General features: G+C 40.2%; 1 protein-coding gene across 11 annotated transcripts in view; it reads right to left on the reverse strand.

Moving 5' to 3' along the window:
* The window catches only part of ARID1B (AT-rich interaction domain 1B), a 396,431-nt gene that overhangs the window by 65,442 nt on the left and 312,424 nt on the right, over positions 1-18,565 (reverse strand). For all 11 annotated transcript variants that reach the window (XM_081035477.1, XM_081035475.1, XM_081035469.1 and 8 more), the window contains one exon: positions 4,499-4,678. In XM_081035477.1, the coding sequence (XP_080891603.1) occupies positions 4,499-4,678 (180 nt within the window). The remainder of the gene's footprint in view (positions 1-4,498; positions 4,679-18,565) is intronic.

The raw sequence follows: 18,565 nt of genomic DNA on the forward strand, positions 1-18,565 counted from the left end.
ATGGGGGTTGGGGGAGGGTCAGTCTACGTGGCAGACACACCTCACTGGTGCAGAAGAGAGGCCGAATTTAGCTGAATTAAATAATAAGACTGAAGTCCTGGACTTACAAGAGCCGAGACTGAAATCCTGGGTCATGGTGACACTGAGGTTGTCACGGGCCTCTAAGGTACTCTCTAGTAACTAGTCAGTCGCCAAAGAGTGACATTTATATATTGTTCCTCTTGAATTGAAACAGCTGTAAGATTATTAATGTGAAATTCACTTTTTTAGAACTGCATTCATTTCAATGAGGTATCATTTAAAGTTTGCCTTTGCTGAATTTTTGAGAAACATTATTTTAATGACGGGAGAAGGAAGATTTCAGATGACACCTAATTTATTTTAGAGAAAAAAACCTCTAACTTGTCTGAAAAATACCTTTCACCATGTAATTTAGAAATAAAAGGCTTATCAGACTCACCTACTTAGAAGCTCCTTGTTTCCTAAGAGACGCATTGTACAAATTAAGGCATAAAACCAGGGCTGCGTCAGTGTACAAACTGTGCAGCTGTACGTGGTGCTCCACATTCTGTTGCACAAGTGTTGACAACTGGGGGGAATCTAGGCTCAGATTTAGTGTCAGTTGCCGAAGGTAAAACCACTTGCTCATAAGCAAACTAAGGCTAGACCTTCATTTTTTACAATTAGTGACGAATATACAAACAATATTTGCAGACAGTATGGCAGACACTGTTCTAGAGTACACGGAAACAAATAAGACAGGGCTTTTCCTTAAGAAATATAAAGGCTATCAAGATGAAATTGATTTCAGCTCTCATCTTCCTATACAAATTCATTTGTTAATAATTAACATGTCAATTACATAATTTCTTTCTTTTATAAAAGCAAGTCCCCATGGCTCTCTCTACTTGCAAATGCTTTGTAATGGTAGCTATTAAATGTGCTTGCTCGAAGGTAGAAAAGTACTATTTCATAAAATATATTGTAATTAAACATTCTTACACATTTAGATTGGCTTTATCCCATTTGTATATTTAATAATTCAGATTTTACAATATTAATATACATTTCTAAAAATTTCCCTTTCTTAACTTCATAGGAGTTTTTTTTCTTAATCTCTAGTATTGTTGATTTATTTCTAAAATGTTCCTTTTCCTTGAAGACGAGTAGTTTGTCTTGTTTCCCTAGTGGGTCATGGAATGAATGAACCAGTGAGAAGGGGAATATCTAAGGCATGGGAAATGACACACCAATGACTATGTGAGTGGCCTCTGACACCTCCCTCAGTTTGAACCCTGGCTCTGCCACTTATTAGCTGTGGGACCGTGGACAAACTACTTAACCTGCTCATTTGCAAAATGGAGATGATATCATGGGCTTCCCATTAATTAAAAAAATGAGCAAGTTTGCCTGAATTTGAATGCTGGCATGAGCACTGTGTATCCTGGCAAAGTTGTTTACCTGTTGTATGCCTCAGTTTCTTCGTCAGCACAGTGGAGTCATAACAGTACCTGTCATATAGGACGTTGTGAGGATTAAAGGTGTTAACGTGTGAAAAACACTCAGAACAGGACCCAGGTCACAGTAATATTTAATTAATGTTCGATGTTATTACTAAACAATTTTGGAGAAGCTGTTCCTGACAATAAAATGGTTAGCAAAAAGAGATTGTGAAGTATTTTCCCCTGAGATGTCTTCAGAACAAAACTAACCCAGAAGAAAGGCATCTAGTCAGAAACAGAAACAGAAGATGAGACTGATGACGTCTGTGGGTCACTGAACAAGTGATTCTTTCTAGAGATGGTAAAACGTGTAACACAAAGACACAAGCTGAATATTTTACCTATAATTTGAGTAGTTAAAAGAAAGAAGGAAAAAAAACACTTAATTTGGGTCCCTGTTTAAAAGGATCAACAAAGAGAGAAATGTGAAAGAAAGAACGTTTATTGAACTGAGCCATACACATGTAAGCGTAATTTCCTGTCATTTGGTGTTTTTCAAGGAGAGGACAATACAAAGAGGGAAGGTGAACGATTTTGAACACAGAGAGCACCAGGACACTGATTTGAAGCACACAGCTCATGGGGCCAGTGAAAGAACCCAGGAAGGTACACACCTCACAGTGGAATGTGCTGCAGATGTCACCTGGGAGAAGTTCAGGTCCGCAAACATTTTCTTTCAAAGTTAGAAAGTGCCAAGTACGGCAATTATCATCCTTATTTTAAACTGTTTCTAATACCAACCTAAACTCAGTATTGATGCCTTAGAAAAACTTCAAAACAAAAATCCTTATCTCTACAACTAAAATGTTATGTGGCAGATCCAGCGGGCTACACTTACGTCAGAAGCTCCAGAGTTGGAGGAAAATTTAGACTCATAGAACATTAGAATTAGAAGCAAATTCTGAGGTAACATAACCGAATCTTCTCCTCTTCTAGAGGAAAAGTAATTCCCTGAGAGTAAGCAACCGTCTAGGGACACAGCAATTTGTATGAGAACCCTCATGGGTTCAGAACTCTTAAATTAAGAATCTTAACCATCAGCAATTCCGGAAAACTGAGGGTTTTATTCAAAAAAGAAATCCATTCTATAGAAATACCCTCTCTGTGATTAACTCCTGTAGCGTAAGAGCTTCTTCCCTCGTTGTTTACAAAAGACACATCAGATAGTCTGAGGCTCTTCTCCCCTTATTATGAGAACAGGGAAGTGTGAAGTTGCAAGGGTGAATTATTTCAGAGTAGAGAGACAGAGACCAACTTTGAAAATTCCATGAAGCCCTGTGAGTTTTAATGGTTAAGTCCTAGACCTTCAGGAACCCCCAGTTCTGAGGACAAAGTTCTGACCTTGTCCCCAGTTACATTCTGAGCAAAAGCCCCCATTTTTTGTGCCCATCACAACTTATAAACTGTTTTCCAGCCTTCACTAAAGTTTTCTTCTCTTCATGACAGCCAAAGAAACCCAGTTCTGCTACATGTCACAACTATCTGGGGCTGACAGGGAACGGGGCAGACTGTTAGTGTCAAGTGGGACTCATTAGTCAATTCCTAGGGCTCACGGGGATTAACAACATGGAAAACCATTTATGATGCGGTATGAAGAGAATCAAGCAAAAGGCAACGTCTACATCCACTCTGACTCTACGCATGGACAGAGGCAGGATGGGACCACGTACAAAGTGTTATGTTTGGGTGTTCTAATACAGTTTTCCTAACAACAGAAATAGCTGGAATGTAATATAACAAAGCTGTGCAAGGCAAGGAAATGACGCTACTTCTAGTACTGAAGGTGCTTACATTCCTTCAGAAAGAGATCTTTCAAACTAAACAAGATAACTCAATTTTCACACTGCAAAGCATAATACTGTAAAACAGAAGGAAAGCTTTCTTTCCAGGTAAAAAGCTGAGAAGGTGCCTGGGCCTCCTGGTAGAATCGTCTGGCCTTGTAGCTACTTACTCAATGGCTGGAGAGGCTTCAGAAGCTTCAAAAAAGATGGTTGTGAAACAGATGCAAAGGCCTCTGGGAAATAATAAGGCTTTACCACAGCAGACCTGACTTTGCTGTGGAGACACTAAACAGTTTACTACAGCTTCGTAGCGGGAATTCATTATTTTCACTTGGAATATTCCTGGTATTTTCAGAGTGAGGAAACTCTGGGAATTGTGCCAGATTATCTCATTCTCTCTAAATTAATGTCTAATTTAAATAAACAAAATATAAAGAAGGTGCTAAATTCAAACACATTATTGCCAAAAGTGACTTAGGAAAAACTATATATGAATACATATATATCAGGTTAAAAACCTTGATAAAAGAAGTCTACATGTATATGACAAAACACACATCGACTTTCCAGGAAGGCAGAATGTAAAAGGTGCCTTTTGGGCATGGTTCCACTTATTTTTCTACACTTGCCGTATTTTCCTGTTTAAAAGACATGTCCATTTCAGGCTGTACCATCTTCTAAGAGTATAACTCGTAATGACTGGGAAAATTAGAACTACTATTTACCTGATATAGCATTTTGGAGACAAACTGGGAGGAGATTTGATGGGATGACATCTTTCTGAATAGTGAGCATGGTATTGTAAAGATAATTATAGAGAGGGAGGGGGCAAAATCAGAATTCAACATAATGAAACTGAAGTTTTAAATAAAACTTTTTGAGGACAAGACTTGTGTCTTTTTCTCAATAAGCATTTAGAACTGTATTATAGAAACAAGGATTTATTCCTTTATTACTAATCCACGTATGAAGAGCACTTACCACAGTGTCTGATGCATGAATGCTTAATGAAGAATTGCTATAATTATTTTTCCCATCATTGTGGGCAACTAAAGGACTGTGGGTTTGAATTAACCTCACAAAGCTGTCAGGTAGCAAATAATGGGATATTTAAAGATGTTTATAATACTAACATCTTGAAGGACTAACATATTAAAATTTCTATGACCTACTGCAATACATTTTGGAAGAATTAAAAAAAAATTTTTTTTTTACCTTGTGGTCCATACTGGCTCATCTGTGGACCGTAAGTCCCACTGGAGTTACTCTGCTGAAAGCTACTGATTCCAGGATGCATCTGGCCTCCAGGAGAAGGATGAGGCGACATGGATGGTCCTGTCTGTTGAGGTCCATATTGAGACATCTGAGGGTTTCTTTGTGTGCCTGCCATAAAACCTACGTGGGAAATAAATGGAAATATATAAATGCAGGTGACAAAAATGGACATGGAACTGTGTGGAAGGCGGGTGGGGAAAAGGTTGATGCTGTGAGATTCCCCTAAAGAAACAGCTAAAGACATCTCAAACCCAGTGTGGAGGACTTTGGAGAGCCCCTTAGGACTACCCAAGTCCTAACTCTGAACTCTCATTAGAGAGTTCCCGGGAATCCAATGGATCAAGGACTTGAACTAGGGAAAGGAGAAGAGGAAGAAAAAGTAAGTATCCTTATAGACGAGGTCCCTACAGAAATCAATAGTGAGAGCTAGGACCTCCTTTACTGCAAACCCTCCATTCTTGCCAGGATGGACATGGGGTACACGGCCCCTCAGAGCATGCTTGCTCACTTCCTGATCTCTGGGATGCATGTCTCTGGTCACTGAAATATCCTATCCCTCTCTCAAGCCCAGGCCAACACCCAGCTTTCTTCTGCTCATAACTGTTTTTCTCCCCTCTGATCTCCCGGAACAATGACTGTTCACCTTGACTCCTAAACAGTGCTGCAGACCTATGAGTCCCTGATTCAGACCCTCCCTTACAGGTAAACTGTAAACAACAGGAGGGTTTGATGCGTATTCTGTTGTTCTGCCCATGGTCTTCCCATCTGTACCAATGACAACACCACTCACCCAAATGCTCACGTCAGAAACACTGCCGCCATGATTCTTTCCTCCCTCCCTTATTTCCTATGTGTGTCATCATAACAGATCATACTGCAGAACATCCTGTTGCCTCTAATTCTGAAACGTATCTTGAGCTGCTCCTCTTCTCCTCCATTTTCATGTCTACAAATGCCTAGCCCTGGCCACTGCCTTCTTTTCCCACACACTTTTCCCTCTTTAACGCGTTAGAGAGGTCTAACTCATCTCTCTCTCTGCCTCACCCTCCATTTTGTTCCTTTTGGTTCACATTTCACAAACTTGCCAGAATTACCTTTCAGGAATAAAAAAAAGAATTTAGAGCATATCTTTCCCTTGCACAAACCCTTCCCCGCTTGCCCCGATACTGGGAGTAAAATGCAAACACTGGACTGTGGCGTCTGTGGTTGTGTGTGGTATGGCGTCGCTCCCATCACTGTAACCTCATCGGCTATGGGTTTTCCCCTCCTCACTACACTGGTAAGGCCGCTGGCTTTCTGACAGCTCCTAGAAGACGTCTTCTTTCCTTCAACAAAGCCTTGTCCTCTCTGTTCTCCTTCTTAGATAGATGCTCCTCCACTTTCCAGTTCCTTTCCATCCTCCGGGTCAGGTCCGCCTCCCCTGACGGGCCACTGACTGCCAGGAGCTGGCAGTGGCCCTGCCCCTTGTCATTTCTTACTCATTTTTCTTCACAGCACTTTTCATAACATGTCTGATTTTACTTTGGGTTCACTTATCATCTATCTTCCCCACTAAAACACGAGCCTCACGATGGCAAGAGTTCCATCTAGTGCATCCTCAGTGCCCAGCGGACGGGTTGGCACAGGTAGGTATCGAAAACTACTTTGAGCTATCAAAATAGAAGCATGTAAAAGGAGCTACGAAGTACTCATTTAGACAAATCAAGACATGCATCTAAGAAAAAGCTAACATCGCTAAACCACCATACTAACAAAGGGCAGTTGGAAAACCAGCTCTGAGAACCCAGGAGTGTGGGTTGGTGAGAGGCCCCGTGTGTCAGGTGAAGGCATCAGTGCACGGAGGGTGCTGAGAGGAGCCGGCTTCTGCCTACTCCAGAGGACAACCCGGAGCAGAAGCTTCCAGAGAGAGTCTATTGGAAGGGTAAGGTAAAAAGGGAGGGTAAGAAGACACCTGGCTCCAAGGTCAGCTCAAATTTAGGGGGTTACATGGGACAGGGCAATTAAAAAGTGATTTACATCTCAGTAAGAAAAAAAAAAAGATCTTTTAACATTGCTTCTGTCTAAAGAGATAGACATAAAAGTACGTAGCGCTGTTCCTTATTATCCTATTTCATTTATTCACAAAGATAAGCCTTAGGAAATTGGGCTCAATTGGCAGCTTCCAGATATAAATCAGCATAGAAAGTGTTTGCTTTTTCAAATCTGAAAACAAACAAAGTCAGAGCACTAAAATTACTATAAATGAGTGCATCTTAAAATGTTACATGAAATATTTATCTAAGCTTTACTACAAAATTCTCAAGAGCTCCATATAGAGTCCTGTTTAATAAAAAGCATGTTTCAATTCCATATAGATTATGTGGGTTTTTCTTTTTTTCGGAGAATGACTGCTTTCTTCTTCATTAGTGAAGGAAAATACAGGTCCTTTAATTAGCATGAAATTTCACTTCAACCATGAAAGGGCCCATGCGGAAGGATTTAGAACCTCTGATAACATAGTTTGTCCTTAAGTTACTGTTGCCTCTGGGACACTCACTATAGGCTTAAGGTTTGTTCAAACGAGTTCTAAGATTCTTACTTGGGCACATTACTTCTGACTGTTCACTCAGTCCTTACAAATATACATGTCATGTTCCGCTTGAAGTATCTCACTGATCACTGGCATTATGCAGAAAGTCAAGTATGCGAAAAGACTCCAAAGAGGTTGAATGTTAAAAGCTAATCCAAATGAAATGTGTCACAGCATCAAATTCCACATCTCAGGGACAAGGTTATATGGGGTTTGGAATTTACCTCCTTCTATAGAAATTAAAATCGGAAAGCTGATTTTTTTACCTCATGCTTTTGCAATGGCACCACTTCCATGAGCTTCCTGAAATCTTGGTTTGTATTTTCAGTTAGGTGCACTCCTTCCCAGATATTCCCCAAGACAATGAAAGGAGAAGGTGACAAAATTCCCCTCTTTTCTGAGCTACTATCATCTAATGGCAGCCAATTGGGAGCAAAAGGCCTAAAAAAGACTAAATTATAGTTTTGTTTGTGTTACCAGCTCAGAATCTGATAGGGAAAACAGACATGTAAATAAATATAGTGCATTGTGTACTGATCAAATTAGCTGTGTGACCTTAGGCAAATCAAAATGTATCAGAGCTTCAGTTTCCACATCTTAAAATGAAGCTGTAAGTAAGATCAACTGAGATAGCACAAAAGTTCTGTAACCTGTAAAGTGCTGTATAAGAGATAATGATGACAATTTTCTGGTTTATAAGCCGCCATGAATATCTTTTAACTTCTGAATACCTTACACATTCAGATGCAGTTTTCAGCTAGAATGAACAAGCTAGTTACTTCTACATTTGTTTTAAATGTAACTATGTAGAGTCTTTGTTACCCCAGTGCTCATGTAACCGTGTATGAATCCTGAAAGGGTAGAACAGTATATCCCCATCTCCTACCACTGAATTCCCCTCACCAAAGGCAAATTGTGTTTTAGTATATCCGTTCAGAGATATTTCATAATTTGTGTTTGATTCTGTATTTCTCTTGTCACAAGTAAAGCTGAACATTTCATTTAATCGCTGGAGCTGTTTTTATTTCCTTTTCTAGAAAGGATATCATTTGCTGATTGTTCTGTTGGTGACTCTGTGTGTTAACTGGGAAGTATTTCGTCTTGCAGATACAGCTCCTATTACCAGACCGTCGTAGGTCTCTGAAGCTCTTGTATCTGCAGTCCTGTCTTTCAGCCTGATTTACTGGCATAGGCCATACACTGTGTTGGCAGGAAAGTGATGGGATCTGACTTGCACTTTTGAAAGCTAATTCTACTGTAACATGCAGCATGAAGAAAGGACTGGAGGAGACTAAGGCTAAAGGTTAGAAGACCAGTTGACAGGTAGGTAAATTGATGCATAGTATATAATCACAATTAAATGCCCAGAGTAATCCCACTAAAAAAGCACTCGTTATGAATATAACCATATTTTTAAAAGCTTATTGAATATCATAATCTAAACAAACTGACGTAAAGTTAGAAGATAGAAGTTCGTTTAACAAGAAGTATTTCCACTTTTCACCCTAAAGATAAAAACTCTGCATGTCTATTATTGTTTCCTCATCTGTAAAATGGGGAAAGCTGTATCTACTTCATACGGTCGTTGTGGGGATTAAATGAGGTAAGACATGCAAGAAATTATAGCACTGTCTGGCTCACAGTAAGTTTTCAATAATTATTAGCTATTACTCTTATTACATATTCAAAAAAGGGAAGCAAATGAGGCAGGATGGCAGAACAGCAAGGGCGTGAGGCTCGGCTGTGGTCTTGGCCTTCCGTGTTTGCTGTGCAGAATGCAGCACCTAACTTAACCTTTCTGGCCTTGGTTTCCTCTGTTCAATGGGGAGAAGGAAGACATACAGTATTTGTACGGGACTGTTCTAGCTCTAATTTTTTATGATTCTGGTGTAAACAATTTTTTCCTAGAAAAATCAAATTCAGATCTGTAATTTCTACGTATATTTATTTGGAGGAATTCCTTGTGTTGTTTTAACCTTTATTTTGAATGAAATAAATTAAAAATGTTTCCAAAATAAAATTTCAATAAAAAATCTTCCATATTTATGGTGACATTTATTTGATTGTATTTCGCTTCTTTAAGAAAATTATTATAAAGTGTCAGCTTGTGACATAGTTTGTGAATAGAAAAACTGACAGCTGAGTGAGTCAACCTGCTTTTTAAAAAAGGTATAAAATTTTTCTAGTTACAAGCCATCTGAGTTATGAAAACCAAACTTTACTAGAAAGGAAATTCAGAAAATATAAAATGAATTGCCTACATATTATAGACGTATGGTGAACTACTAGATGTATTATGGAATTATATACCCCAAGTAAGTATCTAGCATGGAAAATTCAAACTTTGGGAAAAAGTACTGATTTAAATGATTATTATTTACATTATATAAAGGACTTACCAAAAAATCCATATGAAAATATGATTTATATATTTTATCCGTAACATAAATCCATAGAAGATTTATATAAATGGATATACTATTTTTGAGTCCTTTATTACATGTGCATACAATCACAAACATTTGTACTAACACATTCCAAATGAATCACATTTCTGATATGAAAAATGAGAGCTTCCCTTTAAGACAAAGAGAGCAAAAGCTACATTCTCAGAGAAACTAGGAAACACACACACACAGGCGTCTGTGGGAGTGAGAGGCCGTGTGGGTCCAGGGGTTCTCTTGTACGAAACAGTACCTGCACTTCCTGTCCTGGCTTACAAGATCGTTCTGACAGTCAGATACGGAAAACATATGCAAAAGTGCTTTTCTAAGCTGGAAAACACCATGGAAATGCTATACAAAGCCATTACTATTGCCTTTTTAGTGATGCCACGAGCCTTTCATTCACTGTGTGAGTTCTGATGTAAGCTATCATACTGGTAACTCAATCCATAATAATGTTACCCGGTCTTCTGCCAGCATGTCCCAATTTTACTCTGGCTCTATTGGAACTATGGTAAGAGAGCATTGAAGAAAAGGAAAAGATGTGATCACCATCCTGGAAGAACTAAAATTTATTTGAATAGAAACTAAAACCTATCAATAGGGAACAATGATAAACCAAAACTACAAAGCATTGGACCAGGCACCAGGCACAGGGCTGAGATAGAAACAATGAGCCAATTAATGTCTGCCCTCGTGGAGCTAATTCCAGCAAGTAACTACAAGTAGTGTGTGATGAGTACAAGAAAACTAAAGTACAGGTGCTAGGAGGATATAAGAGGACCCAATTCAGCCTGCGGACAAAGGTTTCCTTGAAAACGTCCTCCTTAAGCTGAGACCTCAACTATGTGTAGGGATGACCCAGACAACTCCTTTAACTAGATAGCTTCTGAGATCCGACTAAGACTAGCAAAGTAGATGTCACAATGTATACTCTTGGAAGCGAAAGTTCCTGCGTTCACCCAAATCCTGGCAGGCACTGGGGCACCCTTTTACTTGGTTAGCTTTTATCAATCGTTAGTTTAACATTTTACCCCTTTCTCAAAGGCCTCCTCTAGCCCAGATGCTAAATGCCAACAAACAACAGGAAAATGCAGCATCACTTCTTACAACGTCCTGCCCTCTCACCGACAAACATCTACAGCCATGCCCCATCCTAAGGATTTTCCTCCTGTCAGAAGAGAAAATAAAAGAAAATCTTTTCCTTGTATCCAAGGTCAGCGCCTTCACTTAGTGCTATGAATCCCCATCCTGGAAGAACTTTCTCCTCTCTCCAGGGATGTGTCAATAGTATTTGTTCAAGAACTACTCACTGACTCTTGATCGCTTAACAGAATGAAGTTCAAACTTACTACCCCAGCATAATAAAGTCTTTTCAAAATCTGGCCCCGCCTATTTCTCCAGCCTCATCATGGCGCACCCACAGCGCTCCCATCGCTCAGACACTCTTACCTCCTTGCAGGCACCAGGTTGCTGTAGACCTGCAAGTCTCCGTGCATTCATTCACTTAACAAAGATTTACTGACTACTTCTCACGTTCCGGGCAATGTGCTAGTCATTGGTCTAATAACAGTTGACCTTTCATGAGCATATATTATGTGCCAATAGCTTTGTTCATTATTAGCTCATTTAAATTTCAAAACAACTATGAAGACATTGAAGCCCACAGAGGTTAATTTGCTGAGGCAACTATCAAACATTTTGTTTACCACAATTCGTAGTTAAGAACTATATTTTCTATGATGATTCAATGTGTATATGTGAGTATATGTTTATATATTCACATGTGGCATTCATACATGAACACTGCATGTTTCACATAACAATTGTGCAATGCACTTTGATATTTTATTCTTTGTTTTGAATTAAAAAACCCACTAGTGGGAGGCACAGTCTGAAAACAGAATGTAAGACTGTCCTCTACTGAAAGTCCACTGCTCCTGTCTTTTCTGACTTTGCCTCCTGAGACCCCCACGGCAGTCCCCAGCCTTCCGGAAAAGCAGACACCTTCATCTGCTTGGGAATCGCCACATGACCGGGGAAAGGAAAGCAGCTATTTGAGGAAGGAACAACTGACAGCTGACAGCCCAACATATCAGAAAATACAAGGCGTTGGTGTTACAGTGGTGAGCATAGCTGCCTTGCAACAGACCAGAAATACGGTTATTTCTATCACCCAAATATCTGCCGAATGCATCTGCTCTGGCCATCTCCACTGGCACTGCAAATTCAAATTCTGGATTCACCACTTATGGTTAGGTGACTTCAGCTAGTTAATAGTTATGTCTAAGTTACCTTTTCTGAAAATTGTGGATGACAACTGAGCCTGCCTCATAAGATTAAATGAGAAAATGGCACATGAAGCATACCGCTCAGTGCTGCACACAGAAGAGAGGCTCAGTAAGTGATAACTGTTAGTATTCATATTATTTTTCTTATAACCTACCATTTATTTCCTGTCTAAATGACTCCAAGTTTCCAAGCTAGCCTCCCTTGCCAGGCTCCCCTATAAACCAGTTACCATGGTAAAGACAGAAAGGGCTGCGACTGCCTGGACCGTGTGGTTAATTCCCCGAGGTGACGAGGCGGAAGCTGTGAGCCTCCTGGCAAATGGCCCCGTGGCGCTGCCCAGGCGGCACGCAGCCCTGTGTTGCTGTGCTAGGCCTGCCAGCCCCACACCTCCGCCACCACAGCCACAGATAGCTGGTAGGGAGCTTTCCTCGCTCAGTTGACTATCCAGAAACCAGTGCCCTTTTCCAGATAGCTAATTCCAGAAATAATTGGCTGACCATGTTATTTGGCTCAGAAAAGCTAAGCTTGTCAGTGTCAGGCCACACACCCAGCGACTACAGTGCTGATTAGTTGTGAGTGGTGTAAGGCCCAGTGTACATCCTTCCTGATCTGGCAGAATCCCTGGGGTTTGCCTATTAAGAAAGAGAGAGGAAGAGAGGGAGGGACAGAGGGAGAGAGGGAGGAAGGGAGGGAGAAATCAGGATTCCTGTCAAGAGCATGAACAGACTCTCAATGTAAAAGCAAGGGTCTTGACTTTTGGTTACCACTGGATCACAAGCACCTACAACACCTAGCTTGATCAACATTAATGCAATGGATGAATCAATCCATTAGGGTTCTTTGTAGGGTTTAAAGGGAGATAGAGTCTGAAGTAAGATTATTCTCTTTCCAGCTATAAACACTCAAGTTGCTGGCCCAGGAGAAAGGAGTCCTGCTCTTTGGCTGGGGGCTTGTCACAGAGCTACGGAGCTCGTGTGGTAACAGCCCCGTCTTGGCCAGGCTTGTTTCGACCACCTAGTAAGAGGGTAATAACTTGCCTTAAAGTGTATTCCAAAGTCACATAGTGTTAATTTAGATATTTAATTATAATTTGATACTTTTTTTGAATGCTATTTTCTATGTATCCAATAGCTACAGGCAGGACTGGTGGGGTTGCCAGGACCTCACCTGGAGTCACTGAGTCTGCAGCTAAGGACTGTTTGCTTTAGGATCATTCGCCCATGGATATTTATATTAGTACCAATGGAAAATTCCTAGACAAACAATCTATTCTTACTACACAGCAGTACAAGCCATGTTACGTCAAGTTAGGGAAAATGCTGCTTCAATCCCTGCTATAGAGACCTATGTCGAACACTAAGCCAATGGCTTTCTTTTCTCATTTTTTTAAAATCCTTTCTTTAAAAATGCAAAATTACTATCTTGGAAAACTGGTCTAAGAGAGAATTAGCATTTCTAAAATATTTATCTGTATTATTATTACATAAGTGAGGTTTCAGGAACTTTCAAATATTTTCTTCAGCACTGTACTGTTTGTAGTTTATTAAGTGGATACTTTTCCCATTAAAAAAATGCTATATCATTATCTTATTTACAAAAAAGAGAAAATTCTCATAGAAAAGAAAGATCCAGTGCTACTGTCTAAACCTCAGCAGATAAAAAAACCACATTAAAAGTAGTTGATTTATGTAGTCATTATAAACAAATCTCATTTTCTATATAGGAGATGAAACGAACGCAGAATATTTTTATGCAGGAGGAGTGAAGAAAAATTCTTTACTGGACAAGACAGAGACAGAGTTTACCTTTAGAAGTACTTCAAAAACTCTCAAAAGTAGAACGAAATTATATTTAACTGAAAAGCACACTTCGGCCTTACAGGCAATTTGGGGTGACATACAGGAAAACAGACAGGAAAGCTCCATGGATCCAAATGGGCGATGACAGGTTGTCACAGCTCCCAAACAGTCACTGATGGATTTAAGAACCAGCCAATGAAAACACATCCCTGAGTTGAAAGGCAGTAGAAAACTGATTTAGAAGTCAAATAAGGAAGGAAACAAAAACAAGAAATTTCAGAAAATGAAAGTGGAAGGCATTGTAACATGGGTCTTTGTCTCCAACTGTGTATCGTTTTCCTTTTCACACGAGGCAACCAATTCTGCAACAGAAGCACTAGAAACTTTAACTGCTGTTGAAAAAATAGAGTTAAGCACGAAGCCCAAACCATGGCTCACCTACCCATGAAAGAGAAAACAGCAAAGAAAGAGCAAGAGTGCCCAGGCTAATGCAGGCGAGCAAGAGAGTAGAGAAGCAATTACAGAAAAATGTGATTTCTCCATTAGAGGTGCGTCTGCAGCTGGCAGAGCTCCAGCACCATCAGGACATCAACAAAACACCCAAGCTTCCAGCAACCACCAAAAAAGCAAAGCACGTGTTTCCTTTGGCACACGGACAATTTATTTCCATGTTGGCATCTGTTAAAAATTCACGGAATAACCGCCTTGTTTCTTCAAGCCAGTTCAGTGAAAGCTGTTCCCCCACGTGTGAAATAATGGTCATGCACACACCACCTCAGCTGAGAGTTTCGGGCTGCAAAGACAGGCAGAGTGATTTCTCATCACAAATAGGTGTCAGGGTCCCATTTGGAGAGAAAAATTGATTTTAAAGAATATTCTGGTTACATTTTAATATCTCCAGTGTTTATTTGCCTGCCTGCTTCTCTTCACGATGTGAACTGCTCTGAGGAAGCGGAAACTAATGACCCGTGCGAGGCTGTAACCCAGGCCCCCCAGAGCTCTCACAGCTGTGCTATCAGGTCAGCTGGCAGAACAGCTCCGTCTCCCTTTCCTGCCACCATGGCTCCCGACATTTGGAGGCACAGACGATGCATCTAAGTTGTCCCCATCCACCCCCACAAAACCCTCTCAGCTACTGCCATCATCTATCATTGGGAAAATGAGAGTCAGGGGAGGGATCAGACTGATTACCCAGATGGTATGTGGGGGCAAAATATCTGGCCTTTCCTTGCACAAATCTTGTGAGTTTTAGCTGCAAAAGTCCACATCAGTGCTGAGAGCAAAGACAACTGCACGCATGTCACTATGCGCTGGAAGAAGCAAAGAAACGACTTTCTCAGGCTTTCAACCAGGCCCTCCCCTGAGTCACTTGTGCCTGATGCTTATGATTAATATTTGCCCAGTGCCTTGCAATTTATAACTTCCGGATACATCTGATTCATGGAACAAATCCATGGGATGCTCGGATCCTCACTTTATATACGAGGAAGCAGAAAGTTAATTAATTTAATCGTCCAAGGTCACAAAACTAGTTAGTGGTAAACCTAGATATTTTGGTTCCAAATTTCTTGAAGATTAAAATGAGGAAAAGCCTGTACTATATGAGACAAGGGAATTTTGAGACGGAACAAGGCCACACGGACCTCATCCTCACAGAGCTCTAGTTGGGGAGGGAGCTCAACTGTTCATCCCAGCAGTGGGTCCCGAGTACTACGAGATGGGGTGTGCGGGTGCCCGGCCCATGGGGCCACACTGAGACCATTCATTTATTCACTCGGCAAATACAGACTCAATAGGTGCCAGGCCATTGAGGACATGAAGGATTAGTAAAGATAGGCAAGGGGACCCCATGTTGGGGTAGAGATGTGGGTGGCAAAAGGGTTGGAAGAGGTTCAGTGTGACGGGAGACTATGTGAGACAGTGGTGTAATGGCAAGGGGGACCGGAAAGGGAGGCTGGGGTGAGATAAGGAAAGGCCTCAGAACCAAGCAAATTAGGACAGCCTTTCTCCAAAGGCAAAGGGAGCTGTTGGAGGCTTTATGAAGGGCATGACATGGTCTTATCAGTCTTTGGGAAAGACCATCTGGATGCAGCATGGAAAACAGACTGTACAGGAACAAAGCTGAGGCAGGAAGAATAGCTGGGAGGTTGCTGAAGGTACATAGGTGGCCTGGGCTAGGGTACTGGCAGTGGGTACCAAGATAGGGGACGTGTGGAAAACATCACAGGAAACCATCACATCAGAATGTGATGACTACTGGGGGGCAGATGGGGGAGAAGAACGCATCAAGCATGTCTCCAGCTTTCCGAATCAGGAAACAGGCAGACAATGGTCTTTCCCTGAGATACAGGTCCATAATGCACAGAAGAAAACACACTGTTATAAAGATCACTCAACGTACAACGTTGAAGTTACCTAAGATCCAGACGTTCTCAAATACTTTCACTGAAGAATAATGAGCCAATTACAAATGAGTGTTAACTACTAAAAATATGGTTAAGTTGGCAATTCAAAAAAAAAATACTGCATATAACAAAGCTAACAAAACTATGCTTCTTTTAAAATATTCTAAAATTTAGACCGATGATTCCTCAACGAATAAAGATCGACTTTTATTGTATGTGATATTTGTTTTCCCAGCTTTTTAGTGACTAGATGTCTGGATAGTAGAGTTAATAGGAATTTAATGATAACTCTAATACAAGTCTTATACTGTTATTTCCTTCATTATTGACTAGCTTTGGCGTGGTCCATCATCCAGCCCAGAGTTCTGAAGCTGAAGAAATTAGAAACGGCTTCCCAGATATTCTCTCTTGTATATAACCTCCCATTTGAGTTCATTTTCATCTGTCACGGATTATAAAAAAAGAGATCCTCAATTAAGAGCAGAGGCTAAATTAATTGCATCTGGGGGAGGGGGCGGACTCATTAATGCCTCAGCACATTGATCTACTACACACACAGCAATACATGAGGAACGTGATGTATTTTCTCTTTTGACAATACCCTTATGCTGCAAAGCAGCATCATTTTATATTTAGTGTGCTTACAATATAAATAAAAACACCTTTGTATAAAAGGGTAATTAGAAAGGTAGACTAGGAGAACATTTTTTGACAACCAGTATACCCTATGAATTATTTCACCATCTGCAGATTTACTATCATACTTAAAACTGAGAGAATCCAATAGAAAGAGAAACAAAGTAATTTCTGTAGTTTGTGAAAACATAAAAAAAAGGTTAAATCCTAATTCTAACTCCTTAACAATTATCCTGGTGGCCTCCTTCATTTTTGTACCAACTTAATCTGTTCTTGACCATTAAGGAGTTAGATCAATTAAGATAGTCAAAATAATTTTTAAACTATCAAAACCAATTTTTCCTGTAAATATCACTATGAAACCTCTAGGAGCATTAAGATGTTTTCACAAATTTTACTTATTTTCATCTAAATATTCCTGGTCATAAAGAGCATGGTTGCGTGGGGCCTGGGGGTAGGCGGAGGTGGCCCTTGGACAATTCATTTAGGGCCAGGCTCCAGGTGTGAGGACTCCAGCTCAGACTGGCACAGTGTCTGTCTGCTTGTAGACACACGTCTGGGAGGCATGGAGGGCAGAAGTGGTACCGTCAATCTGGTACAAGACCAAAATGCCAACAGAGTTTTAACAGAGAGAAAACACATTGCCAAAGAAAATGACCTACATGGTAAACCAAAAGAAGACTTATTAATATGGTAAGCCTTCCTAATGTAAGAATAAGTACCGTGGTTCCCCGAAAATAAGACCTAGCCGGACCATCAGCTCTAATGCGTCTTTTGGAGCAAAGATTAATGTAAGACCTCGTATTATATTATATTATATTATATTATATTATATTATATTATGTCATGTTATATTATATTATATTATGTTATATTATATTATATTAATTATATATTGTTATTGTATTATACCGGATCTTATATAAGACCGGTCTTATATTAAAACAAGACTGGGTCTTATATTAAAACAAGACCGGGTCTTATATTAATTTTTGCTCTAAAAGACACATGAGAGCTGATGGTCCGGCTAGGTCTTATTTTCGGGGAAACATGGTATTTTCCTCTTTGGCTGTTCTGTGTTCTAAAATGATTTGAAACTTCTGAATGGGTGTAAAGCTGAATTATTTTCCATCGTCTGGCTTAATCTTTGTTGCGCGTCTATCGTACACGAGACTGTTGGACACACAGGGATGCAGAGCACAAACGAGATTCGCTCCTGCCCCCACGAGCTTGGTCTAATGTGTAGTGAGACTCTGCACTGATTTTAAGAGGTCACTTTGCTCTTGGCATTAACTAAGAGAAAGATTTACCCTAAGCAAACAGAATGCCTAGAAATTTGAGAAGGAGGTCTACTTAGACTTTGAAAAGAGGCTAAAAATACAACATTAAAGAGTGAGAATAAAATTATACCAAGGCAGTTACCATTTGGGATTAATAGAAGCAAAAATACAAGAACAATGAAGACATGTTCTAGTCGATCGACCCACATTAACACATGTAAGTTTGAAATCTCATATTTTTGAAGTACAGAAATTCTGATTTACCTTTTGTGTAGTGTGTGTGCGTGCACACACACACATGTACATGCCTGAACCCACCCCATCTGATACACACTTTTTCTGGATAATGTCACTATATTTATAAAAATGGAGCTACTGATAAATATCACTGTGAAGCTCATATTCCAAACATGAGAGTGCTGCCATTCTTCTGAAACACAGCTGTCAAGAGCTAAGTTTGGTTTAAATACTTGAGGGGTATAAAACTGCAAAATTTTGTAATTTTTCTCTGTGTTCTGCATCTACCGAGTAAAACACATGACTCGTCTGGCTTGTCTGATGTTGATCCCACAGTAAGAGCCG

The sequence above is a fragment of the Rhinolophus hipposideros genome, assembly GCF_964194185.1.
Source record: "Rhinolophus hipposideros genome assembly, chromosome: 3".
Taxonomy (NCBI): Eukaryota; Metazoa; Chordata; class Mammalia; order Chiroptera; family Rhinolophidae; genus Rhinolophus; species Rhinolophus hipposideros.